Below are 24,428 nucleotides of genomic sequence, written 5' to 3' on the forward strand. Positions count from 1 at the left end.
TTTACATCGATAGAGACGCCCGTCATAGAATATCGATATCGATGCTTTCTCGAACAAGTAGTAATTTTTATGAGCTTGGTTTTGAATTTGCTTCCATATTCTTTGAAAATACGAATGAATATTTTAAAATATAATCACAAAACAGAGCACCATTATGAGGAAATCTAACTTAGGTGAATTATAGTTTAATTGATATTAACTTAAAATTGATTTCTATGCATATCTTTTTGAATCTGACTTGAACTCATATACAAAAATTGCGAATGCATGTTTTGGTCAGCACGTCAGCAGTGAATTTTATTTCGACTACATGCCCAAAATTTACTATTTCATTTAGCAATTTCAAGACTATACTGTATTGAAATTGGAGTTAAAACTATTTTTGAGGCAAGAAATCAACGTAGAGTCTTGTGCTCATGTCGTAGTGTTTATAAAAACTAGCAGCAGTAACCAATTTGTGGTTCATTACTTTTATTACTAAGTTTACTAACTATATATTTTCACAGTAACACAACTCATTTCGATAACGCCGAGTGATTCCGGCATCGATAAAACGCGTTCGCCTCCCTATGCCGGCAACAACGCCCAACCTCCCTTCAGTGACTCCCGCTAGGCGCTCGCGACCGGACGTCACGCCGCCATTTTGTGCTGCGACGCCATTCTGTGATCTATTTGGTCACTTCCTTGTTTATGTGTGCACTTGCATCTTAATTGTTACACCATTCGCCGGCTTCGGTAAGTGTGGACGTTTAAAATAAATAGTTTTAACTGAATATGATCGTACCTAAAGTATTCGGTAGGTACATTCGAGATGCTTTGTCGAGATGAAAGCCTCCCGTTCCAAGGACGTTTTTGTGGCTATTACGTAGCGTAAATACGGGTGTAACTTTTCCTATTTTACTCGTACGTTGGTGGAGTTTGTGAAACTATTTTCACGTCATTATAACAGGAGATATTAACCAATATCCTTAAAACATTACATATTTATTATTTAAGTGTTCATGAAATTAATTATTACTTACGTAAATAGGTAAAATATTTATTATTATTTTATATTTAAAAGCAATACCGCATTAGATATCTTTATATAAATTGTATATAAATATTAAGGATATTATAGAATTCATAAATACAGTAATTTTCTCTACATTTTACTATACTACTAGGTACTAATAATTTTAATATGTAATAAGGACGCATAATATATTCTTAGATCATCGCATACAAATTTAAGTTTTACCGTGTTTGATAACGTACTGATAACGGAGAGGTAATTAATCCATTGATCTCAGCCTTTCATCATCGCGACACGCCCACCGGCCGGGTACCCGGGTGCGACGAACCCGCCCGAAACCGGGTCACATGCCACAATCACGAATTCTAATATCACGAAACACGACGAAGATAAACTAAGCAATATCAGGCCAAGACCACGTCATACACATGTAGGAATTGTATGTAATTTATCTCAATTATGGGGTGGTAGACCCAGTATGATTCGACCACGAAAGTATCACCGCTACACCTTTTTTTTTCGAGGGAACCTTCAAAAGATACCCGACGACGTGGGAGCGACGCCAGGTTATGTGGGATTTTTACCGCACTAAAACCCCCCCGGTGGCCGTCCTCAACGCTTGTTGGAGAACTCTGGGATCTCCGACGGAACACAACCGAAGCCCTCCAAGCGCGATGCCCCGATCGGGCTCTACCCTGGGAGAGCAGATTTCGCTCCTCCCTCACGGTGTAGTGCTTACGACGGTGTGCGACCACACATACCGCCGTTCTTCCCGGGGTCGCTTACTGGACGGTTCGAGCTCCCACTTTTGCCGCCCGTAACCCCGAAAACCCCCTTTTAGTCGCCTCTTACGACAGGCAGGGGATATCGTAGTCCTATTCTTGTCCCGGAACTACAGGGACAATCACCTACTTCTGGCGTGAAGCGATTTTGCGTTTCAGTAGACGTTTGTGGTCGCTGGCTGAAGAAAATTTTAAAGTGAAGTGACACACACATTTAATTTTTCGAAATTAGTACTAGAATTTGATTACCCCTTGCTTTAACGGCGAAGGCTGTCGTGAGGAGAGTAAGAATGCGACTTGCGAGTTCTCTAAAAAATCTCATAGGTGTGAGAAGTTTACCAATCTGAGTTTGGCCTGCGTAACCGTACTCTTAAATTAATCTTATTCTGAAACCCATGACCAGTATTGGGACAATACTATATTAATCGTGATTTACTTACGACTTAATTATGATTATAAATATACTCGTGCATAGCGCATACTAACACTACCGTTAATAATTACGTAACATGTATTATATTGAAATTATTATAACTTGATTATAATGTTATGCTACGCTTGTATTCTACATTTAATTAACTGTATAGCGATAAGGACTGTAACGAGCGTCAAGTTATAACAGTAAACGACTTATATATATATAAGTCGTTTACTCTACATAATATTTATTTAGGAAGTTGATACTTAACCTTAAGGACATGGGGGTTGGGTAAGTCATCTATGTATCGTAGTAAAGTAAGGTATTTTTATCCTCCTGCTAAATTTAAATAAGTAATTAATATGCTTGAAACCAGAGTACGAGTAGCTACACTTCACATAGTATTTATCAGATCATTTTGATAGGTGGTAGGCCTGTATGGTTCGACAGGGGAGGCCACTTATTCCATACATTTATTTCTAGTGTGTAGCAATTCTACGTTTCAGTGTTATGCCGTTGATGCCGATGGAATTAGATATAAGACTCCCTTATATCTTCATTTTAAGGAGTATAGAGCAGTGTAGGGTGGTGGGGGTTCTATCTAAAGCTGATTACAGGTGGATTAATAGGCGAAAATTACCATTTACCATCCGTTGAATTCGATCTTATGAAAAGTTATTTCTCAAACAGAATGACTAACGGTCCAGATAGACAGACATAGGTGTCACATAAGTAGCGGCGCAATTGGACCGTAAAATTAATATCTACGAGTACCGATTTTTAATATATCATTCATTATATAATCGACTTCTACTATTGTAAGAGAAAAGTAAACAGAGTGACATACTTCCGCGTCATTTACTTTTATTACATCCACTTACATATAAAATCTCGAACTGTAATAAAATAACAATTGGAGTCAATAAAGTTGACATTGTCAACCATAGAATAGTAAAGATTACTCGCTCCTAACAAGAAAATGTAATCTTTTACAATTGTCTGTCAATTATTTTCGTGTTTGAAAAATATAAAAAAAATGTAGTTTTTAGATCTTCATCAACTTAAACGATATTTCTTCGCACATTTTCTTCGATTTCGTGTCTTAACTGCGCATGTCGGCCTTATTCCGCGTAAATTACACATGAAAGCCATTGTTGAACGGCTGACAGAATTGTCAGCCGTTTAAGTCATTTAATGGCTTCCTTTCCATTACAAGGCGGTGCGATTCTATACTTTTCTATGTTGTCAGCATACATAATAATTACATACATGCCTAAATTCATGCGTAATAAATTATAATCGAAAAATATAAGTCTACGAAAAATTAATAAAATCGTACTGTTAATTTATTTTTTACCCGACTGCCAAGGAAGGGTTATGTTTTTCGCGCGTATCTTGTATGTTTGTCTTTCTTTATTTGATCCGATCTAACAAACGGCTGGATGAATTTCAACAGTTAAAGTGTCATTATATTTGTCTCAATGACCCGAGTGTCCTTAGATAGGTGTTAGTAAAAAAAAATCAAAATGGCGGATTTTTGGCGCGAAATAGTAACACATTTAAAAAAAAAAGTTAACCGAACCTGTCGAGTAGGCTATCAAATGGAAGGAAATTAAACGGAGATTATAAAAACATATTTGTATATATATAAAACAGTAAGGTGACTGACTGACGGACTAACTAAATGACTTTTTCATTATTCAGAAATCAACGTACAGCCTAAACCAAGGACCTTACAGTTCTGAAATTTTGCACACAGGTTCTCTATATAGCTTGAATAAGTACTAAGAAAGGCCTTTTGGAAATTCTACCCTTAAGAGGGTAAAATAGGGGAAAACAGTTTTTTTGAAATCCTTTAATTTTGAAGCAACTACTATAAAATTTTGTATTTGGCTTTCTGGATAGGAACAAGGACGCTCTTATTTATCCTCCTCCGAAAAATCAACCCCGTAGAGGGTAAAATAAGGGTTAAAAGTTCATTTGAACAATCGTCAATTTTGAAGCAAACACTATGACATTTTTTATCAGGCTTGTTGGATAAAAATAATGAAATGCTACCTCTAACGAGGTGAAATAATGACCGAAACTTTGATTTACTGAAGTTATATATTTTATAGACCGTAAATGGTGAATTTTTTCGCGAAATAGTAACACGTTTTAAAAAAAGTTAATCTATCGAGTAGGGTGTCAAAATAAAGGAAATTAAGAGGAGATTACACATACATTATATAATATATCTTATATATAAAATTCTCGTGTTAGTTACCGTATTCCTCCGAAACGGCTTCACCGATTTTCACCCAATTTTATATACATATTCAGTAGGTCTGAGAATCGGCCACTATCTATTTTTTTTTACACCTAAGTGATAAGGGTTTTTCATCCTCAACATTTTTTTATTTATATGGCAACACAACGTTTGCCGGGTCAGCTAGTACATATATACTCGTATATACACATCGAGATGACTGTCTGACTAAATGAGTGAATTGCTGTGCCACAGATCAACGCAAAGGGAAACCGCTGAACTTAAGCGTGCTGGAATTTTACACATAGGTTCTTTATATAGCGTAAATGAACACTACGAGGATAAAATAGGATAATGTTGTTTGAACATGTTTTGTTTTTGAAGCAGACACCTACTATGAAACTTTATATTTGGCTTTCTGGATAAAAATAATGAAATGCCTATTTCACTGCTTTTGGAAATTCTACTTCAGCCTTTCTGGTGCAGTCGGGTTTTTGATTTTTTAATTTTAACTGTTAGCGACGCTACACCGAAATATTATCATAATAACCAGATTTTTTTGTATCTCAGTTATAGATTACTTTAAAAACAAATGACCTAATTTATAAATTAACAATATTATATAATAAAATTATAAAGTGGGAGGTACCTGTCCTTTAAAACTGCCGGGGCACAGAGGGTATTTCTGACACCGCGAGAGTAATTCGCGCGCTTTCTCTCTTATAATTAAAGAATAGGAAGTCTTTCAGACACCGTTACAAAAAAATATTGTCACTTTCTCTTAGTTACTGTTCTAATATATTTGTCGACAGGAGCAATGAATTTTCATTATGATGGCGCTTAGACAGAAGATTGTTGAAATAATACTGTTAATTATCACATCATACTAATACTGATGATTTACACAATTTTACAAAACGATTTATCACAATCTACAGTATGTCATTAATTGTCATTTTCTGACAACCTTCCCGCCAAATAAACCCGCTTCCATTTTTGAATAACATTTAAAAAGAAAAATAAAATATAAGATGTTCTATAATCTATGGTCCGCCCACGCCCATAGTTAGACGGTAAGACTCCCACATATTTATTATTTTCATCTTAACCATCCTAGGAATAATGAAGCACCCACAAAGGCAGAACCTAGTTTATTACATCACTATACCTACAATTCAGCGCGCATCGATTCGATTCGTCTGCCTAGCTATTGTTGTTTTGAGACGAACGTTATTAAAATGTCACGACTTATGTCGCTATTTTTAGATAAATTGAAGCCAATATGATCTTAATAAAATATTGTTCGATTGGTTTGTATCGTTGAGAGCGAATATAAAGAAGAATAAACTACAATGATGTTTATTCTACTGTGTAATTAAATGTTAACTTATTAACATAATGTTAAGCAATGTTAACCAACTTTATAACAACTCGATTTTCCCGTAGTACTGTCAAATTTTCTTAGATTTCCAAATGAAGTACTCGTAACTTAAATCGTTTTAATTATGACTACGACATTGTAATAAGTAAAATAGTATGATATCTTACAGTCCTGAAATTAAATGAAGCCACAAGAGGATGATTATAAAGGATTATTTTTTTAATCCTAACAAATATAACACATTTTTAGAGACAATTTACGTATAAATAACTAAATAAATAAATAATAAAATAAGCCTTTATTACTGCACAAGTTACAAACTAAGTATTTTGAGGTTTTACACTTTGAAATTTACACATGTATATGTTTTTAATGTTTTGTTATTATTTTATTGTTTTCTCTTTTTTTTTTTCTTAAAATATATTATAATTACGTAAATTACGTAGCATTAGTTATTTATACTTAAATATAGTATAAAGTATAAATAACTAATACTACTTAAATATAGTATAAAGTATAAATAACTAATGCTACGTAATTTGCGTAATAATTAAATGTGTATTTCAAACATTATACGGACATTTTAGAGCGGAAACGTGCAAAACTTTATTTACACAAAAAAAATAATTCCCAAAACTGGTTACACTTTCTTCTTAGAAGTGATCAATCTAGTATTTTACTCATCTAAGGACTACGAACTCAAAACTCACACAAGTTTTGAGTTTTTTAGTCATAATTTGCGACTATGCAGAATTACGTAAAGAAATTCCGAAATAGGAATCCCTATACTCATTTTTTTCAATTTTTTTATTATTATGCGAGCGTTGAGCTGTACCAAAAAATCTAGTTCTGTATAATAGGTCCCAAAGACATGTAAAGACTAATAAGCCGCATCTGGCCACCATGATGGACTATTTTTTTTTATATAATTATACCTAAACGATGAAACAGACGGGCTACCCGATGGAAAGCTGTGTTCCGGTTTGAAGGGTGTGGTAAGGGAGACAGACTTTTCCGAGGCGTTCCAGCTTAGTCCTCAGGGATAGTGGCGCATCTGTGGCCGACCTTAGGTAGGAATATCTAATCTTATCTGGGGTACATTACAGATGTCCATGGGCGGTAGTAGCCACTTACCATCAGGTGGACTGCATGCTCGTCTGCTACTCCTACATTATAAAAAAAAGCAGTCACCGTCGCCTATGGACATTTGCAACACCGGAGGAGTCGCCAATGCATCACCGGCTTTGGAGGAGAGCTCCTTTTATACCTTTTTTGAAGAGCCCCATGTCATATTTATTTATTTATTTATTTATTAAATGGATTACCCACAAAAGAAACAGTGTTTACAATGAATAAATTTTAAATGAGCTCAAAGGATACATTCCAACTGTTCTTACTATTACGTGTAATCACATCATGACTATGACTATGACTTGACTTTTGTGGCTCTCATAGTGAGAGAAAACCTGCACCAAGCAGTAGATTAGAAATGGGATGACGATAACGATTCTATCTCAAATTACTATTCCATTTACATGCTACGTACTTTTACAAATAAATCAATCTCAAGAGAGTTCTCCTCTTGAAGCATAATCTAGCATTGCTTTATTGATTTCTGTCGGTCGCAGTTTGTTTCCAATTTGGCATCGATTTGAGGCTGGCATGGCTTATGGCTTGCACTTAATGTTTTCAACCTCTTGGCAAGGCACTAAGATTTTTGAAAACGGCCAGGCTTTTTGTGGATGTCATAAAGCGGAAGTGGTCGTTGGCCACCAATGCGAAAGAAAGGGACATACATATATTAAGTAGTTTTTTATCAGACCGCCTGACGGTAAATGGCAACTGCCGCCCATGGATATCTATAATCAACCCTAGATAGGATTAGATGCGCCGTTACCCCTGAGTACGAAGCTGGAACGCTTCGCAAAATAATGTCTCTCTTACCACACCCTTCAAATCAGAACACAACAGCGCTTAACACTGCTGTTATTAGGTAGAAATAAGTGTGGGGTAGAAATAGGCGGTGCTGCCGCCGGATTCGTACCATATAGGGATCTACAACCCTCGTCTGTTTACTGCTATCTGCTATGAAGTGTTTATGTATATAAGGTTTTTTACGTACAAACGACTTAAAGCTAGCAACCGTCGACCATTCGACATTGACAGTCAACTGTATATTACCTCCTTCTTAACTACCAGCGATTCCCGCCGATCGTCGCCGCCTGTTGTTAGCGGTCGTCGGCAGGACCGGATTTAGAGATCTAGAGGCCTTGGGGCAACAAAGAAGTGGAGGCCCCCTGGCCCCAAATTATTTTCCGAATAAAATGAACAATTTTTCAGTATTTTTTTCAATAAATATTTTATTGTGAAACGCAGATTCTTCTAGTATTCATGTTTGTACAAAGTACTGTAAATAAAGATAAAACAGCGAAAAAATATATCAAAGGAAAAGATATTTTTTTTTTACTAGTGTTTACTAGTCGGAATTTAAAAAAAAAAACTGACGTCTCTATTGTGGGGGCCCCTCTTTTGTGGAGGCCCCGGGGCTACCGCCCCGGTTGCCCTCCCTTAAATGCGGCCCTGATCGTCGGCGGTAGTCGACAACAAAACTACCACTCCTATTTTACCTCTCTCGGACCTTTGAAAATCATACCAACAAGTGAAAAAGTAAGCTTATTACCCAACTGTTCTAATAAGTTTACTAATATTTAATAAACCCACGCGTTCTTAATCTACAAAGCCATATAACTTAAGTCTATTTATGTAACTCACTTGAATAAAATTATGTATAGACAGGCTTATGAATGTCTTGGAGAATAAACATGGGTATAACAGCTCAATATAAAGTATGTATAATATTAGATTAATACGTTTCTGTGCTAATTGTTCTTGTTTATGAAAATGGCGACATTGTGCGTGTGTATGCATATGTGTGTACACACATATGTGTATTAGAAATTAATTATCACTTGCTTAAACGGTGAAGGAAAACATCGTGAGGAAACCTGCATACCTGAGAGATTTATATACAAAAAAAGGTATGTGAAGTCTTCCAATACGCACTTTGCCAGCGCGGTGGAGTATGGCCTAATCGTTCACGTAATGAGAGGAGACCCGTGCCCAGCAGTGGAACAGTAATGAGTTGATGATGATGATGCATATGTGTATGTGAGTGAGTGTATGTAATGTATATTTTGTACCCATGATTGATTTTACATAGCACTAGTATCTTTTTGACGTTTGTTGTTGACGAGGGGGAAACCTTCAAAAGGTACCCTATGCCGTGGGAGCGGCATAGGTTATGTGGGATTCTTACCGCACTAAAACCCCCCCGGTGGCCGTCCTCGGCGCTGCGTAGAGGACTCCGGGATCTCCAAGGGAACGCAACCGGAGTCCACTTGGCGCGTTGCCCCGTCGGGCTCCGCCCAGGTGAGCTTGAAACTCACCACACCATCTGGTGTTCACGACGGTATGCAACCACACATACCGCCGTCCATCCCGGGGTTGCTGGTCGGGCGGTTCGAGCTCCCACTCTTGCCGTCCGCAACCCCGGAAGCCCCCTTTTAGTCGCCTCTTACGACAGGCAGGGGATACCGTAGCCCTATTCTGGTCCCGGACCTACAGGGACAATAGCACTAGTATCTAGTACACGCTTAACATACTTTATCCATTATCCTTATCCGTTTTATTTATGGGAATAATGACAATTACAAGTCTCAGTATAAAGTTTATAATACCCTTAAAATTAATACGGATTTTCGACCTACATTTATCTTTACCTATTATTTATCTTTGTCTTATTATTTTATGTATATTATTATTTACACAATATGTTTATACCTCTATGAAATGTGGTCTAAATGAATGAAACCTGAAAACCTACAAACATAAAGTAAAACCTGCATATATACTTTCATAATAAATAAAAAGATAAGGTAACGCCTTAACAAAGCAAAAATACACTCGATAAAATTATCTATATATAGGTAGGTTGATTGCGTGTCTCGTAGACGTTCTACGACGCTACGAGTGTCTACGGCGCGGAACCGGCCCAAAGCCTTTGTTATGTAAGAGTGCTACGCGAAAACAACTTGGGTTATCTTTTTCTTTGAATAAGCTTAGATAAGCTTCACGTAGCGTACGCCCAACTTATACATTTGTTTGTAGCGATTGTTATATTAGTGTGCCTTATTTATGTATTCTTTCTAATAGAAACATTTAATTAAAGGCAGTTGAAACTTAAAATCAAACGTCAATATTTACTTTTAAGAAAGAAAATGGAAGTGGTTATTTAAGCAATAATTAGTATGTTATATTTTTTGGTACAGTTGTATGGATCGTCGTCACCGAGAAACCATTGTCAAATATTAATGGTAGTTAATTCTCTATATATAACACTAACAATATCTTTACGCACCGATATTTTGCACTATTTGTGATTTATATAAAACATATTCAATCTGGTACATATTATAAAGTCTCAATTACTGGATAATCTTATATATAAAATTCTCGTGTCACAATGTTAGTTACCGTACTCCTCCGAAACCTATACCGGCTATACCGATTTTCACCAAATTTTATATGCATATTCAGTAGGTTTGAGAATCGGCTACTATCTATGTTTCATACCCATAATTGATAAGGGTTGTTCACCCTTAACATTTTTTTTATTTATATAACAACACAACGTTTGCCGGGTCAGCTAGTCTAAAATCATATAATACGTAAAAGATCAAACAGTATATAGGACACATATATAAGGCTTCACTTCATTATCAATATCACGTGAAAGTACCCGAGACTACTTACCCAGTATTACATTGAGAGAAGCCTCATTTCAGTCTTTCAATGCCATTTCAACTTCTTAATCCTCTTAACTTAGCTACAAATTAAAGCGATTGTATTGTAATTAGTGATGTATTTTTTTATTATATTTACTCGTAACTCTATGCATTCCTATAATCACGTAGATTATACAATGCATGTCGCATTATTAAGTTTTAGTAATATATAATTTGGATTAACACAAATCTGTCCAAATTGTTTGTTGGGGAGTTGATCACTTTTGGTAGTCAGTATTCCAGAAATTTGTCTTTAAAAGGTTCCATATCTCTCAGAAAAGGTTTTTAAAAAGCATGACACTGGCTCCTTTTTAGGTCGATAATACTTTCGAATCGTATGTAATTTGTCCATAAATCAGACCAGTGAATTGTTTATGAAAAAAAAAATTGTAAAAGAATCATATTCTGGAGTGAAATTTTTTAAACAACCCATTTGCAATATAATTTTTGACATATTTAATTTCATATACGTTTCATCCATTAAGCAGGTCGGTGAAGGTCGTCTTATATCGGGATCTTATACCATTACTGAATTGCAATTTACAGACAAAAAGTCTTTAAAGGTTTTTGCTCTAGTGTCCGCCGGGACCAGAATAGGGCTACGGTATCCCCTGCCTGTCGTAAGAGGCGACTAAAAGGGGGCTTCCAGGGTTGCGGGCGGAAAGAGTGGGAGCTCGAACCGCTGGCCAAAAGCCCCGGGAAGGACGACGGTATGTGTGGTCGCATACCGTCGTACGCACCAGATGGTGTGGCGAGCGTCCTGCTCACCTGGGCAGAGCCCGACGGGCAACGCGTTAAGAGGACTCCGGTTGCGTACCTTTGGAGATCCCGGAGCCCTCTACGCAGTGCAGAGGACGGCCACCGGGAGGGGTTTAACCCGGCGTCGCCCCCACGTTGTCGGGTACCTTTGAAGGTTTACCCCTCGATAACAAAAAAAAAAAAACAAAAAAAGAGGTGTAACTCGTATGACAACAGATCTACGTCACAAATGTTTAGTGCACATAAATACACAGACCGAACAGAGTAGGTACCTACCTACTTTAAAATATGTACTTAGCAAGTTGGCACCATGACAAAGACCTTGAAATGGCTTCGTTTATGAGGCGTTGATGTGGCGATATAATGTCATGAAGTAAGCTTAATCTACATGTATAATGCTAGTGTCATCATTAATATATTATGCACATTTAGATTTTCCGTAATATAACATCGTTGAGACACAAATTTATATGTTTTGAAGGTAAAGAAGCCATTAGAAGTTATACGTTAAATCATTACTGTTCTCGGTAGATATGGTTTAGTGACGTCAAATTTTAATAATAAATACCTAATTAACAGTTGGAAATTTTAAATAATATAGGTAATGTAGAAATATTTAAGGTAGACAAACGTTGAACAATTTAGAAGATTGGTAGGTAACAATAATTATTAATTCTTGGTATAATCATTCACATGAGTAATTTAAAATAAAATTGTCACCAAATGCGATTTACAAATGAATGATTTATGATGAATGAATGATCGCAAATACCTGTAACACATCGTTTTTCAAATCTTTATCCTAAATGTCAGAATACATTTTTAATGTATTTTTTAAATACAAAGGATACCAGTTGATGCTGCCAACTAGATTTCAAAGAACATTTAAATAAAAATTACAGGCGTTGAAATGAAAAGCTGATTTTGTTTTATGTGGCCTCAATGTAGCGGATTCGCAAATCACGTGTCAATATTTGGTATAACAATATGAACCTTGAATATCAGCCAGATACAGAAGTCAAGGTCTTGGTCGACTAATCCACTTTTTGTACATACATCAATAAGTCTCTGTATAATTTACTACTTTAGTCTCCCAAAAAAACCTTTATTGAAGTGCTTAAAAGCGATTCATTTGAATATTATAGTCCGCGTAAAACTGTAAGTCCGCTCTGTACCCTTACCAGGAGTTTTTACGTTTCGACAAATATGACTGTTTTGGTATTTGTTTACGTATTTTCACATACAAATTCTAATCAGCGCCCCTAGCGGATTATGTCAAAACTAGGAAATCGTATGGGCCAATACATAAACAAATACCAAAACAGTCATATTTGACGAAACGTAAAAACTCCTGGTAAGGGTACTGAATATAGAAATGAATCGCGTCGCCATAGCAAATTGTATGAATATCTACACTGATCGCAATAACTTCAGAGCGGACAAGCAGTTTAGCGCGGACTATACCTACATACTCGATATCCTAAACATACTCTAAAATATATATACCTATATATTTTAGAGTATGGATATATAAATAGAGAGGGATATATAAATAGAGATATAATATAGAGAGGGATATATAAATTGTTTTTACATACCGGTTTCCATGATGCGGTACCGCCCATTTTTTGAAGAATAAATGAAATTAAAATGGGAATGCCTGAACAAAATAATAATTAAATAGTTTTTTGGCGGTACTTAGTGTATGTGAAAAGCAATTAATAAATGTTACATATACTTAGTATTTGTAACAAACTGTGAACACAAGGGAACTTGGATGGTACATAATAGATTGGACGAACCTTTTAAGTAAATTGAATTTGCGTAATATTACACGTCACTATAGAATGGGGTTTGATTAACAAAACATAACAAAATGGCAATTTAAACACAGACTTACCCGCTTTTTAATCCTCGAAATGGACACTTTGCTGCTCGAAAAGTATTTGCCAACTACAGAGGGTAATATTTATCGAGCCTATGTAGGTACCACAGACTTGTATTGTACTCTCATTTTTGGTACGCCCTACAGCACAATTGGGTTGACGGACTTTAATACGAAGTGAAGTTAGAGTAGTCTTATAAGAACTATGGTTAATTGTTTTTATAATAATTCTCTTTATAAAATTTAAGTGGTAATTGAAAGAGCAGTGCGTTTAATAAACAACTGGGCAACAACAACAAAAACAAACATGGACAACTAAATAAACCGTAATTGGATTGAAGTTGGTTAGAGATGTGTCGTTGATGCAGATCATAATATATATGATATCGTTAAAAATTATGAACTTTTACAACTACAACTACTAATTTAATTTTCGTTTGTTTCAGGTCATACTTGTGTAATTTAAAAGTTCGAACAATCCCTGTCTCCATTGAAACGACAATAAAATTAAAATGACCGAAGACAATTGAGCGCTCGCATTTTTTTTAATTCGTCAAACACATCGCACTTGAAGATGATTGCTATAAAGTTATACCACTAGCATCTGAGGCTAGGTGATCTACTACAGACAGTTGATCTATCAATGCTAAATTACAGACTGGTATCTACGCACTTTTTGAAGCAGCCGTAGATTGTTCGAAACCGCAAATCCTCATAGACTTTTCGTGCCGTACCAATATGTGCCGGGATCGAGATATGCCGGTGGAGAGTGACATCATCAAATAAATGTACATTTCGTAGGCAGTATAGTCTAGTGTTTATTCTCCCGTCAAAACGGCGTGCGACCACGGCCCGCCGTTTCGTTTTATTTCGTTCATTTTGTTTTACATCAAAGGATAAGCAATAGCCCGGTTGATTAGTGTTTAATTGTGGATTACCGGGAGGGTTGGCCCAACGCCGGGCGGTAAGCGTGACCCTGGCAAGTCGCGCCCGGGACAACATTGCCAGAATCTTGGACTCTATCGCAAACGCTGCGAGATATTGCATTGTGAGTAACACACTTTAATATTTCTATATTATCGATGTACGTACTTTAAACAGAACAACAGTTTTCGGTTTAATAAATGACGTTTGTCACAGGAGTACTTTAGTTCCCCTTCCTAAAAGGTTTCCTATTTTCAGATCTTGTAACGTCTAATAGTACAGATATTGAACAGACTTAGAAACAGACCTGGTTTAATTTCAGAATCACCTTTGGGCCGAAATCTTTTGGAAATTCGGGGATTTAGTTACAAGTCTAGAGTTTAGTGTGAAGCGAAAGATGGTACTATTGGAAATCCGTCAGGTACTAAAGTAGTAGGCGCTGGGTTATTGTTACAATCCATTAGTACAAGTTTCTTATTATATTATTTGTAGTTTATGACTATATATTATTAAATTCCAATTTATAAAACCTTAGCTTTAGCTTTGCAGTATTAAAGATGTCGGGAAAATAATTTAAAAAAATATGAGTTTGCAACATAGATTAGTAAAGATACTTCGCCGCCTTGAAATTGAATGAAGCCGCAAATGGCTTATTATAGTAAGTTCTTTTTTTGAATTCTTGACAAATAAAAACATTTTTAGAGAAAATTTACGAATAAATAACTAATACTGCGTAATTTACATGATAATTAAATAATTTATAATAATAATTTCAAATATTTTAGGGACATTTTAGCACCGAGACGTGGCAAAACTTTTTTACGCAACTATTTCAATTCTCAAAACTGGGTACATTTTCTTGTTAGGAGTGAGTAATCTTTACTAATCTATGGTTTGCAACAACAAATAATAGTTAGAAATAAATGTACCTATATTTTTTCCGGCAATTTTAATACTTTTATATAAATTGTAAGTATTTGATATATAGGTAGGTACACATTAAAAGTGTCGTAGAAGTGTGGTGAAGCTTCCCCAGGAATAGATTGGCAACATAGAATATTGCTTACCAGCGACAAACTTATCTATTTATGAAATCTAAAGTTGCCTTATATCATGTACATATGTACGATACAATTTAGCGTTTACACCTTCAATTCAATCGTTCACTATACATTCACTTCGAAAACTGCAAACATTTAAGCTTTTCCATATTCACGGACATACACGATGTTTCGGTACAACATAATCGATACATTAACATGCGAACTACATTAGGGTTTCGGGACCGAGTCAGAGTGCTCGAGCGAGCGTCAGATAGTAATATCTGGCCTCGGGTGGCGTGCGCAGTGCTCGGGCGAGCGGCAGGACCGCGAGAGGGAGACGGAAGACATGGCGGCGCCCGAGTGCGAGCGAGAGGCCCGGAAGCGACGCGAGCGCCGCGACTCCGGCTGCGCACACGAGCGTAAAGAGCGGCGCCCGCACAGCGAGGAGCGCCCCCCGCCGCCGCCGCCCGCATCACGCCTACAAGACTATAACCGACTTGAGGTTCATAATAATATAATTTTAATGATATTATTTTACTCTGTATTAATATTTTAGTTACATCAAGCTGTGTCCCGCGAATTCACTTGCGTTGCAATTCTAACCTTGCGTCGTCAATTAGATAGCTCCAGCTTTAATAAATTCAGTCCAGTCCCTTATATGTATAATTACACACACTCGGTTTTATCTAGTCTATCATTATTCATTATCTATAATATGTAACAATACTAAGTCCTTTTTTTTCAGAAATCTAAATGTTGTTTGGGATTAAAAATCTGTCATGTATATTCATATCTACTATGTTTAAATGTTTTTTTCATAACACCTAATTAGCAACCAAGCGAGCTACAGTTTAAGCCTCCAATATCCGTTGCTGTGGCCTTAAATACCCATTACATATAGTTTTTAGGAAACTCAAGGAATAGGAGACCTATTTAAAGTCAACCAAATACGCGTTTACCTGAGAACTAACTTGTAAAACCTCTGATTTGTATGACTCGCTAAAACACTCTTAAAATCAGAAAACAGTTGCGCAATCAAAAGGGGCAAACAGTGCAAAAAGATGGCAAAAAATAGTCCTATAAGCAGGCGGTAGCGCTGCAATCACACTACAAAATTATCATATTCATTTTTTTATAATATAGGAGTAGTAGACGAGCATCCCGTCCACCTAATGGTAAGTGGCTACTGCCGCCCATGGACATCTGTAATCAACCCCAGATAAGTTTATATATTCCTACCTGAGGTCAGCCACAGATGCGCCTCTAATCCTGAGGAATAAGCTGAAACTTCTCGGAAAAGTATATCTCCTTTACCACACCCTTCAAACCAGAACAGTGCAGCGCTTAACACAGCTGTTATTAGATAGAAATAGGTGTGGCGGTGATGACGCCGGAGTGTTACAACAAAGGGTTCTACCACCTTCCAAATTTAAAATGTTGCTTCTACTCATTTCCAGTCGGAGCGTCGTGCTGAGCGCTTGTCACGTGCTCGCCGACCGCAGTTAGGTGGTAAACGCCGCCGGCCACCAACAAGGCAACAAAGACACCCTAAGGAGATCGACCACTTCAACACCCCAGATGATCTCCGCTGCGGCACACCACCACACTTTGAATACGTGGTGCAACAACAACCAGAAGGTGATGATTTATGTATTAGTGAATTAAAATATCATGTAAATTATAATTTTGTCGTCAATTTAAGGAAGCAGTACACATTTAATTCAGGAGCTATCTCTAAGAACCAAAAACCTTTTTCAAAGGAGGGTATTAAGTGAGCTTGCTGAGAAGCTTTATCCATTTGCAATTTTATAGATACTTCGTAATAGAGATTAAGTTAAGTCACCCTGTAATCAGTGCATTTAATGTTTATTTTGTAGTCTATTCATAAAGTGCTTTCCGTGCAGTATGCGAGGAAGAAGTTCCTCCCGTGGGAGATCGACACGAGGAGGCGATGCAGGCGCGGCTGGACGAGCGCAACGTGCCTCCTCGCCGCACACAACCCAGCCCTGACCGACGCCTGGAAAAAATCAACAAAAAGGTATTTTTTGCCAGAAAATCCGTTGAAACTCTACACAAGAATATTGCCACAAAATGCAATATAAGTATAGTTAAGGTGACACAAAAGTTATATTATTTTTGGGGTAACGCGACGTGATTATCGCTGTGGTCTCCTTTTAAAGAACAAGAAGATTCTTCTAGCTAGAGCCTTCACCCGTATTTTCATACTGCTGACTTAACCGTCAAACCACTAACCACATCTAAAAACTTTAGATGTGGATCTGAATTTCTGCTTTTCTAATTTATTTCTTCATATTAATAATTCTTACAGATTGGCGTCTTGAAAAAGAACATCGCGAAATACGAGAGCGACTATGAGTTGGAGAATGGGTTTGCTATCGCTCCTTGTGACCGTATCACCGACGTGCAGCTCACTCGCATGTACGAGACCCTCCGTCTACTGCAGGAGGAGAAACGCTGTATCAAAGCTGATCCTGTGGAGTACGCCCTCAAGGTTCAGGCAGTTAAACAGCAGAAGGAACGAGATGATAAGTTGGACGCAGCTTTGAAGAGTGAGAAACCGATGTCGGAGATTGTGAAGGATATTGAAGAGGTATGTATGCCTATGAATGTATTTATAGTTTTGTATACAAAGTTACTAAATAGACTTTGCCAAATGGATTTAAGCTTTATGGCATTACATAAAGGCATAATAACCAATACTAATGGGTACAATGTACAATCAGAGCCAAATATGATGATTTGGAACTCCTTTGTAGTATTTAGAATAGATTGCAAATGAACGTTGCCCTTCCTCGTTTTGAAATATATGCTGCATTGAAATATTAATGCGTTTGACTACAATATCACCTGATAGAAAGCTCATGCCTTATTGACTATACGGACTATACCCATTCATTTTTCCTTAAATAACGATTTTTGACACTCATTATATTGTGGTCTTATTTTTAGTGGGTAGAAGGTTGCCGGCAAGCAGCTGGCAGAGCAGACATCCCTGAAAGCAGCTGGACACCAGCTCAGCTAGCTGCAGAGAAGTCCTGTGTGCAGCGCGCCCTGCTCCGCCTGGAGGCAGCCCGCGGCCGCCCGCCCGCGCACTCCATCGAGAGGGGTGCGGCTAGACACCTCTACGAGAGATACAGGGTTGTGAAGAGAGCGCTCGCTTCCTCTAGGCCTGATGCGGTAAGTATATGTGATGGAAAATAAAATTAATTTAGTAGAAACTTTTTCAAAAATTCCGCATAACATTTCCATATACACTGTTATTTTGTATTTTGTATTACGTTTCTGCTTCACTTAAATTATTATATCATATTACCCCCGGAACACATGAATCATAACGGTTTCTCTGGCAGCAGCCAAAAAATCAGGTGCTATTAGGATATAAGTCGCAAAAGATAAGTAACTTCACTTATAGATTTATTAATTGAAATTTGCAGGTGTTGGGTGGTACTAATGGAGAACTGGCCACTATCCACGAACACGAGACGATGCTGTTCAACACCAGCGTGGACAGCTCCAGCGACTCCCAAGGAAAACCATCAGACTCTTCCCAGGTGAATAGATATGTAATTTAATCATTACATTTTTTTATTATCTAGCTACCTAAGTAGTTATTGCCTATTCGTAACATATAAGATATGTTCATACATATTACGTAGCTACATACAAAATACATTTTGGTGTATTTTTTTAAGAATGATCACCGACTAAAAGGCTATCCTAACCTAACCTAAACATTTAACAGCAAGTAGACAATATTTTAGCTATGTTGACAATATTTGAGACTACACAGAAAAAATGTGACTGCAAACTGTACTTAGAAATAACTGAAGAAAATTACGAGATGTAGCCGTGTTCTAAACATATGTTTATCTATCTTCCAGGAGACTTTAGAGACACCTCTTCAGTCGCCCCCTACCCGTGAGGCCGAGGAGATGCCTTCGTCTACTTCGTCCACCGAAGCACAGAAGGAGGAGATCCCTCCGTCTAATGAAGGCTTACACTGCCTCGGACTTGACGACCTGGCCAGAGCTCTATCAGAAGCAAAACTTTTGAAATGTGTATGTATGCATTACTAACATCTTAATGTTAAGCACGCTTGGCGTTGGACAAATTTTATGTACCTAACTCAGTCTGTCCGTAAATAATAATGTCCGAAATCACTCAAAGGACATTTTATGACGTGTGATTTGTTTTAACGTGAAAGGTTGAATTCCTTTGGATCCAATAGGTGGTGGTGTTGGTAAGATTAAGTATTCTTTACAGGCCAACTAGGAGATATTATTATATTTTTCATGAAGGGTCTTCATATTTAACTATTTGGAAGATAATAACAAATTAGAACCACAATTTATGTTTTTATTTCTTATAGATAATATTATAAATTTCATATAACTTAATATTAAAAATGAAAATATTTCTTATTTCCAGACGCTTCGGCGAACCATCAAAGAGTACGAAGTCACTTTCGAAATCCAGAACTCCAGGAAGGTGCAACGTGACGACAAAAAGGGCCACGAGGAAGAATATATCCGGTACAAAGCGGTTAAAGCCAGAATCAAGTTGATCAATGCACTCATCAACAAACAGAAGACTCGCTTGAATTGTTAATCCTGGTAACTGAAATTGAACACCTTTTATATACAGGTTCTACGAAAAATAAATTGTATAAATTATTTTAGCTCAAATGCCAATGTAGCATAAAATCTTAAGCCAATGTCAAATCGCGAGTAACTTTCGAGGTGTTTTTTTTAATTAAATTATCTTTGTCTTTAAATCATGAATATTTTTTTCTAATAAACAAACACATAGTCGTGTTACTCGGATTTGATTTCAGATAATAAATACTATAAGAGGTATGCATGGGGAGTCAATTTGTTCCTCAAGTGAATCCTTGGCACTCAGAAATCCTCTTTACTCAGATAGTCTTTGACTATCTCGGAAAACATTAGTCCCAGGGTTATGTTAGTTGGTCAATCCGCAGACAACTGAATTTTTTATGTCCTAAAATTATTTCTTAATATTTCCGAGACTATGAGTTCCCATAGGAACTTAGAGTAATAAAACATCATAATGGACGTCGTATGACGTGTTTTTATTAATTCATATTAAAAATGTAAGTATTTAGCACTACTTACTTATATTAGTTTACTGATGTACATAAGAAATATTTTTTGCCATATTGATCAACAGCGTCGTAGCTAGGTTTATAAGTAGACAAAATATGCAGTTTGCGCACTGTGACTTTCTCTAGGACAACAATTATCCTAACCAATGAATCAAGTTTGACAATTTTGAGAAAGTTTTTTCACCTACTGATGATAATATAGAAGACATAATGTATTTTTCTTATATGGGTCGGCAAAATGCAGGTCGGCAAAATGCAGTTCGGCAAAATGCAGGTCGGCAAAATGTAGTTCGGCAAAATGCCGGTCGGCAAAATACCTCTAGTTGCGACACTATCGACCTATTCCAGGATGTCCTTCTTCGCGTCTGTTACAATCTTAGTCCAATACCTAAGATTACAGTAAACAGGCCCTGTACAAGATGTATAGTATTTCTGAACGCAAAACATTCTTCATTCGTTCTTTGTTTGCAAATAATTAAGAATTGTTGAAAGTATATTAATGTCGTTGAAACTTATATTTCTGCATAGTAGGTACCTACATTACGAACTTTACAGGCTTTGAAAACGTTATAAAAATGTACATAAAACAAATTATCATTGTAATATATTTTCCTCCTCCTGTAATATATGTATACAATATATTGTTGCATTCACATGAGTTACTTCTTAACAATATTAAAATCACTAATAACATGGTTTATGTATCAATAATAGCTCATAGATAAGTATATGAAATGAAAATACAATAAAGATCAAAATAACTTTATTTGGTCATACATTGTTATGTTGACTGATTTTAATGATTTCGTGTTATTCACGTCAAATGGACTATGGAAATATAAATAATTGGTGAAGTACATTATATATTATGTACATAAACTAGACTACACATTATACATTATTAGACATTATATTTTATTATCATAAGTATAACATTGGCTTAAGTTTCGTCATGAAAATGTTACTCTTAATCCAAACCATACAAAAATAATAGGTAAATAAGTATATCTATGTATATTGTACACCTATTAAATGTATGACAGTTGAAAATATAATTACCTATCTGTGTTTTTTTAATTGTAAAAAGGTATTCAAGGAATTCAAGCTAAATTATGGAAACAATATATAATCAGTATGGTGGTATATTAAAGGATATACCTAAACTATAGCGGCCTATTGTGACTACCAGAACATATGGTTGTATTTTTGGAAGTGTAAATATTACTAAATATACACTAAGTTTAAAGAATATCCTATTTCCAGCGGTAGGTATTGATTAAGACAAATACCTTTTGGATAAAGGCGTAAAATGAGAATTAATCGAAATTGTTGTACAATTTCTTTAAATTGTGACTATTTAAATTATCTATCTTATTGGGTAAATAACTTTTATACTCACTAAAGTAAACTATGTAATATATAAATTACATTTCAAACAAAATTGGTGGTTTTCAATTACTAACGACTTCACGTTGATATAATGCTATTTACCTATTAAGAGAGGAATTAATGAAATTTACCAAGAAGCCGTATCACGGCAGTAACCCGATAAGAGTCCAAGAAACTGGTAATGTGCGTTAACGGAACTTAATTAAGCCATCATTATATATAAACGTATAACGTTTGGATAGTTATCTTAATACATTTTATATACTTGTATAAGTGTTTCTAAATGTACAAAGGATTCATAAGTTTTCCGGCAAAAATACCTGTATTGTAAGCGCATTGTTGAAGTTACCTACAGGTCAGTTCAATCATAAAATCTTCATAAAGTTCTTTATATACTTAATAACAAAAGAATCAATTTCACTCGCCTATTGCTTTCGTGTTATTCAGCTTTAATTTATTTTACTAGTCCTATGATAAGTACCTATTTATTTTATTGGTAACCACAGCATGTCTTATATCGTATAAAACGCTAATTCCTCTGAGAGGGGAATATAATCTAGACATAGTCATAAGTATTTACCTGTGATTTAATTATTATAAATATTCTTGTCTGACAAGACTTTATGTGCTTTTATCATTGTTGTAAAATATTTAGATGATTTAAATTATTTTTGTTGTTAAATTATTATTTTTTGGCTATAACATTTCTACAGGAAATAGATTGATAATGATTATAATGAAACATAAAGTTTATGCTCCCTAATTCTTGTTTTGAGTAATTTTGAAATATTGACTCTATTAAATATATGATAATGACAAATATATTTTACTAGAGATCGTGTGTGGTAATTGGTAAAAGACTGTAAGAGTCCTTTGGACGAGTCCTAACCAAATTTGGTTAACATTAAATGAAGGTGTTGTCATGGTGTAAAATAATCGGATATACCTACTCAAAACTTTAAATTACTTAATAAAAGTGACTAATATTCTTCATATCTCTATAGGTAAATATAAAGATATGACCTTATACGGCATAGGACCACTCTATCCGCTGAACACCATTATAATAATTATTTTTTATACTTTTAGAGCGCTATTTTTATGTTTTTACGAGTTTGGTATTTTAAAGTTTTTTACTTCAATTCACTTATTTTTCGGATTGGGTTATTTTTATCTTCCTGAATACAAATATTTATCTTTTGAATGTACCAACAAAGTTATCGTTTTTAAATGTTTTTTTTTTGGAAATTTATGCTTTGACAACCCTTTTTGACTTAGATACCTGAATGTGGTTAAAACATATGACTCGAATGACTAAAAGTTTGGTTGAGAGATTAGAAAACGGAAATTCTTGTATTCGAAAATCATTTTCCGTCCTGTCCCATACAATAAACCACAGGAAACTATATACATACCTATATTATGTATATGTACTCATTAATAAAAAGCGACATGACCTTTATTACACCAACTTACTTAAAATCGACAACTGACATCTTTTCTGTGTCCATGTTACATGACTTTGTACATTAAGATGTATTTTGTAATACTATTATGTATTTGCATATGTACTTGGAGTAAATAAGAATACATATATTGTAAAAAGGAAACGGGAATCTGTATATTTGTGCTTAATTAATAAGTAATAACGCCCAACAACTGTATTGGCTGACTCGATGTTTGTTCGCGCTCTTACGCCTAAGGGCTTTAGCAGACATGTTAGAATATCGGTGATCGATAACTTCGCTGCTCTACGAAAAAAAGAAAGAATTACAAAATTCGAGTGGTTAGTTTTTACTCCCTTAAGAATTTGCCTGGGCAATGAGGGTACCCTCAAAATACGAATAATTCTTACCCTCATATTTAAGAAATAGCCGTGGCTTATGAGAGTTTGGGAGGACAAGGAATTCCGATGTTTTGTGATGGAAGTTCATCGTTCACAGCGATCAAAGCTACGTTTCGAAAACGTTTGAGCATCGGATGTTGCTACTTTTGGAATATTAATACAAAAACTTGACGCGAAAAACGCGATGCAGCATCAATGCCGAACGCAGAACGTCTACATAACATGATAGCACAGCAGCTGCAGCATAGATAATCGCCAAAACGAATCGCCGATGTTAAAAATAGCCTGTCTGCTAGGGCCGCAAGATAATGTGAACTGTATGTATTATTGCAAACATAGTACATTACATACTTAGTTCAAACAATACGTAGGTTTCTATTAAATTAAATGTCTTATAAATTCATATTATTATACGTTTAAAATTAAAAAAAATGTTTTCAATTTATAGTATTATTAATTTACCTCCTATATTTAAAAGGTTTTAAAATCCCATAATTTGTATTGTTGGTCACAGAATTTGTCACTTAATACTAAATAACAAAAGGCTCTGAGCATTTTAAATAAAAAAAGGCTCTAATTACATCTACAGTCACTGAAGGTGTCAAACAAGGGTCGAAGCAAACATATTTCTATAGTAACGAGACCGTGCAAGCATGAATCTTGCCTGTAAATCATATTGTATAAAAATAATACTTTGTCACCGACTGTCTGCGTCTGGTAGATTTAATGTCTATAGGTATATAACGAA

The 24,428-nt window shown here is 35.8% G+C and overlaps 1 protein-coding gene across 4 annotated transcripts; it reads left to right on the forward strand.

The window, feature by feature from the left end:
• The first annotated feature begins 603 nt into the window (after positions 1–603).
• Positions 604–24,107, forward strand: LOC140750925 (protein FAM13A). 4 transcript variants are annotated; one of them, XM_073084677.1, is made up of 11 exons: positions 604–735; positions 13,779–14,380; positions 14,579–14,677; positions 15,532–15,801; positions 16,757–16,937; positions 17,204–17,337; positions 17,629–17,910; positions 18,270–18,497; positions 18,755–18,871; positions 19,202–19,378; positions 19,749–24,107. In XM_073084677.1, the coding sequence occupies exons 3-11, from the start codon at positions 14,654–14,656 to the stop codon at positions 19,926–19,928; spliced, it is 1,593 nt and encodes a 530-aa protein (XP_072940778.1). In that variant the 5' UTR covers positions 604–735; positions 13,779–14,380; positions 14,579–14,653; the 3' UTR covers positions 19,929–24,107. The 4 variants fall into 4 exon arrangements, with proteins under 4 accessions (XP_072940778.1, XP_072940779.1, XP_072940780.1 ...); XM_073084678.1 differs by having other exon boundaries at positions 15,604–15,801; XM_073084679.1 differs by lacking the exon at positions 14,579–14,677.
• Positions 24,108–24,428: the final 321 nt, after the last annotated feature.

The sequence above is a fragment of the Epargyreus clarus genome, unplaced genomic scaffold (assembly GCF_041222505.1).
Source record: "Epargyreus clarus isolate Ecla_fem2 unplaced genomic scaffold, WU_Ecla_fem_2.2 ptg000021l, whole genome shotgun sequence".
NCBI lineage: Eukaryota > Metazoa > Arthropoda > Insecta > Lepidoptera > Hesperiidae > Epargyreus > Epargyreus clarus.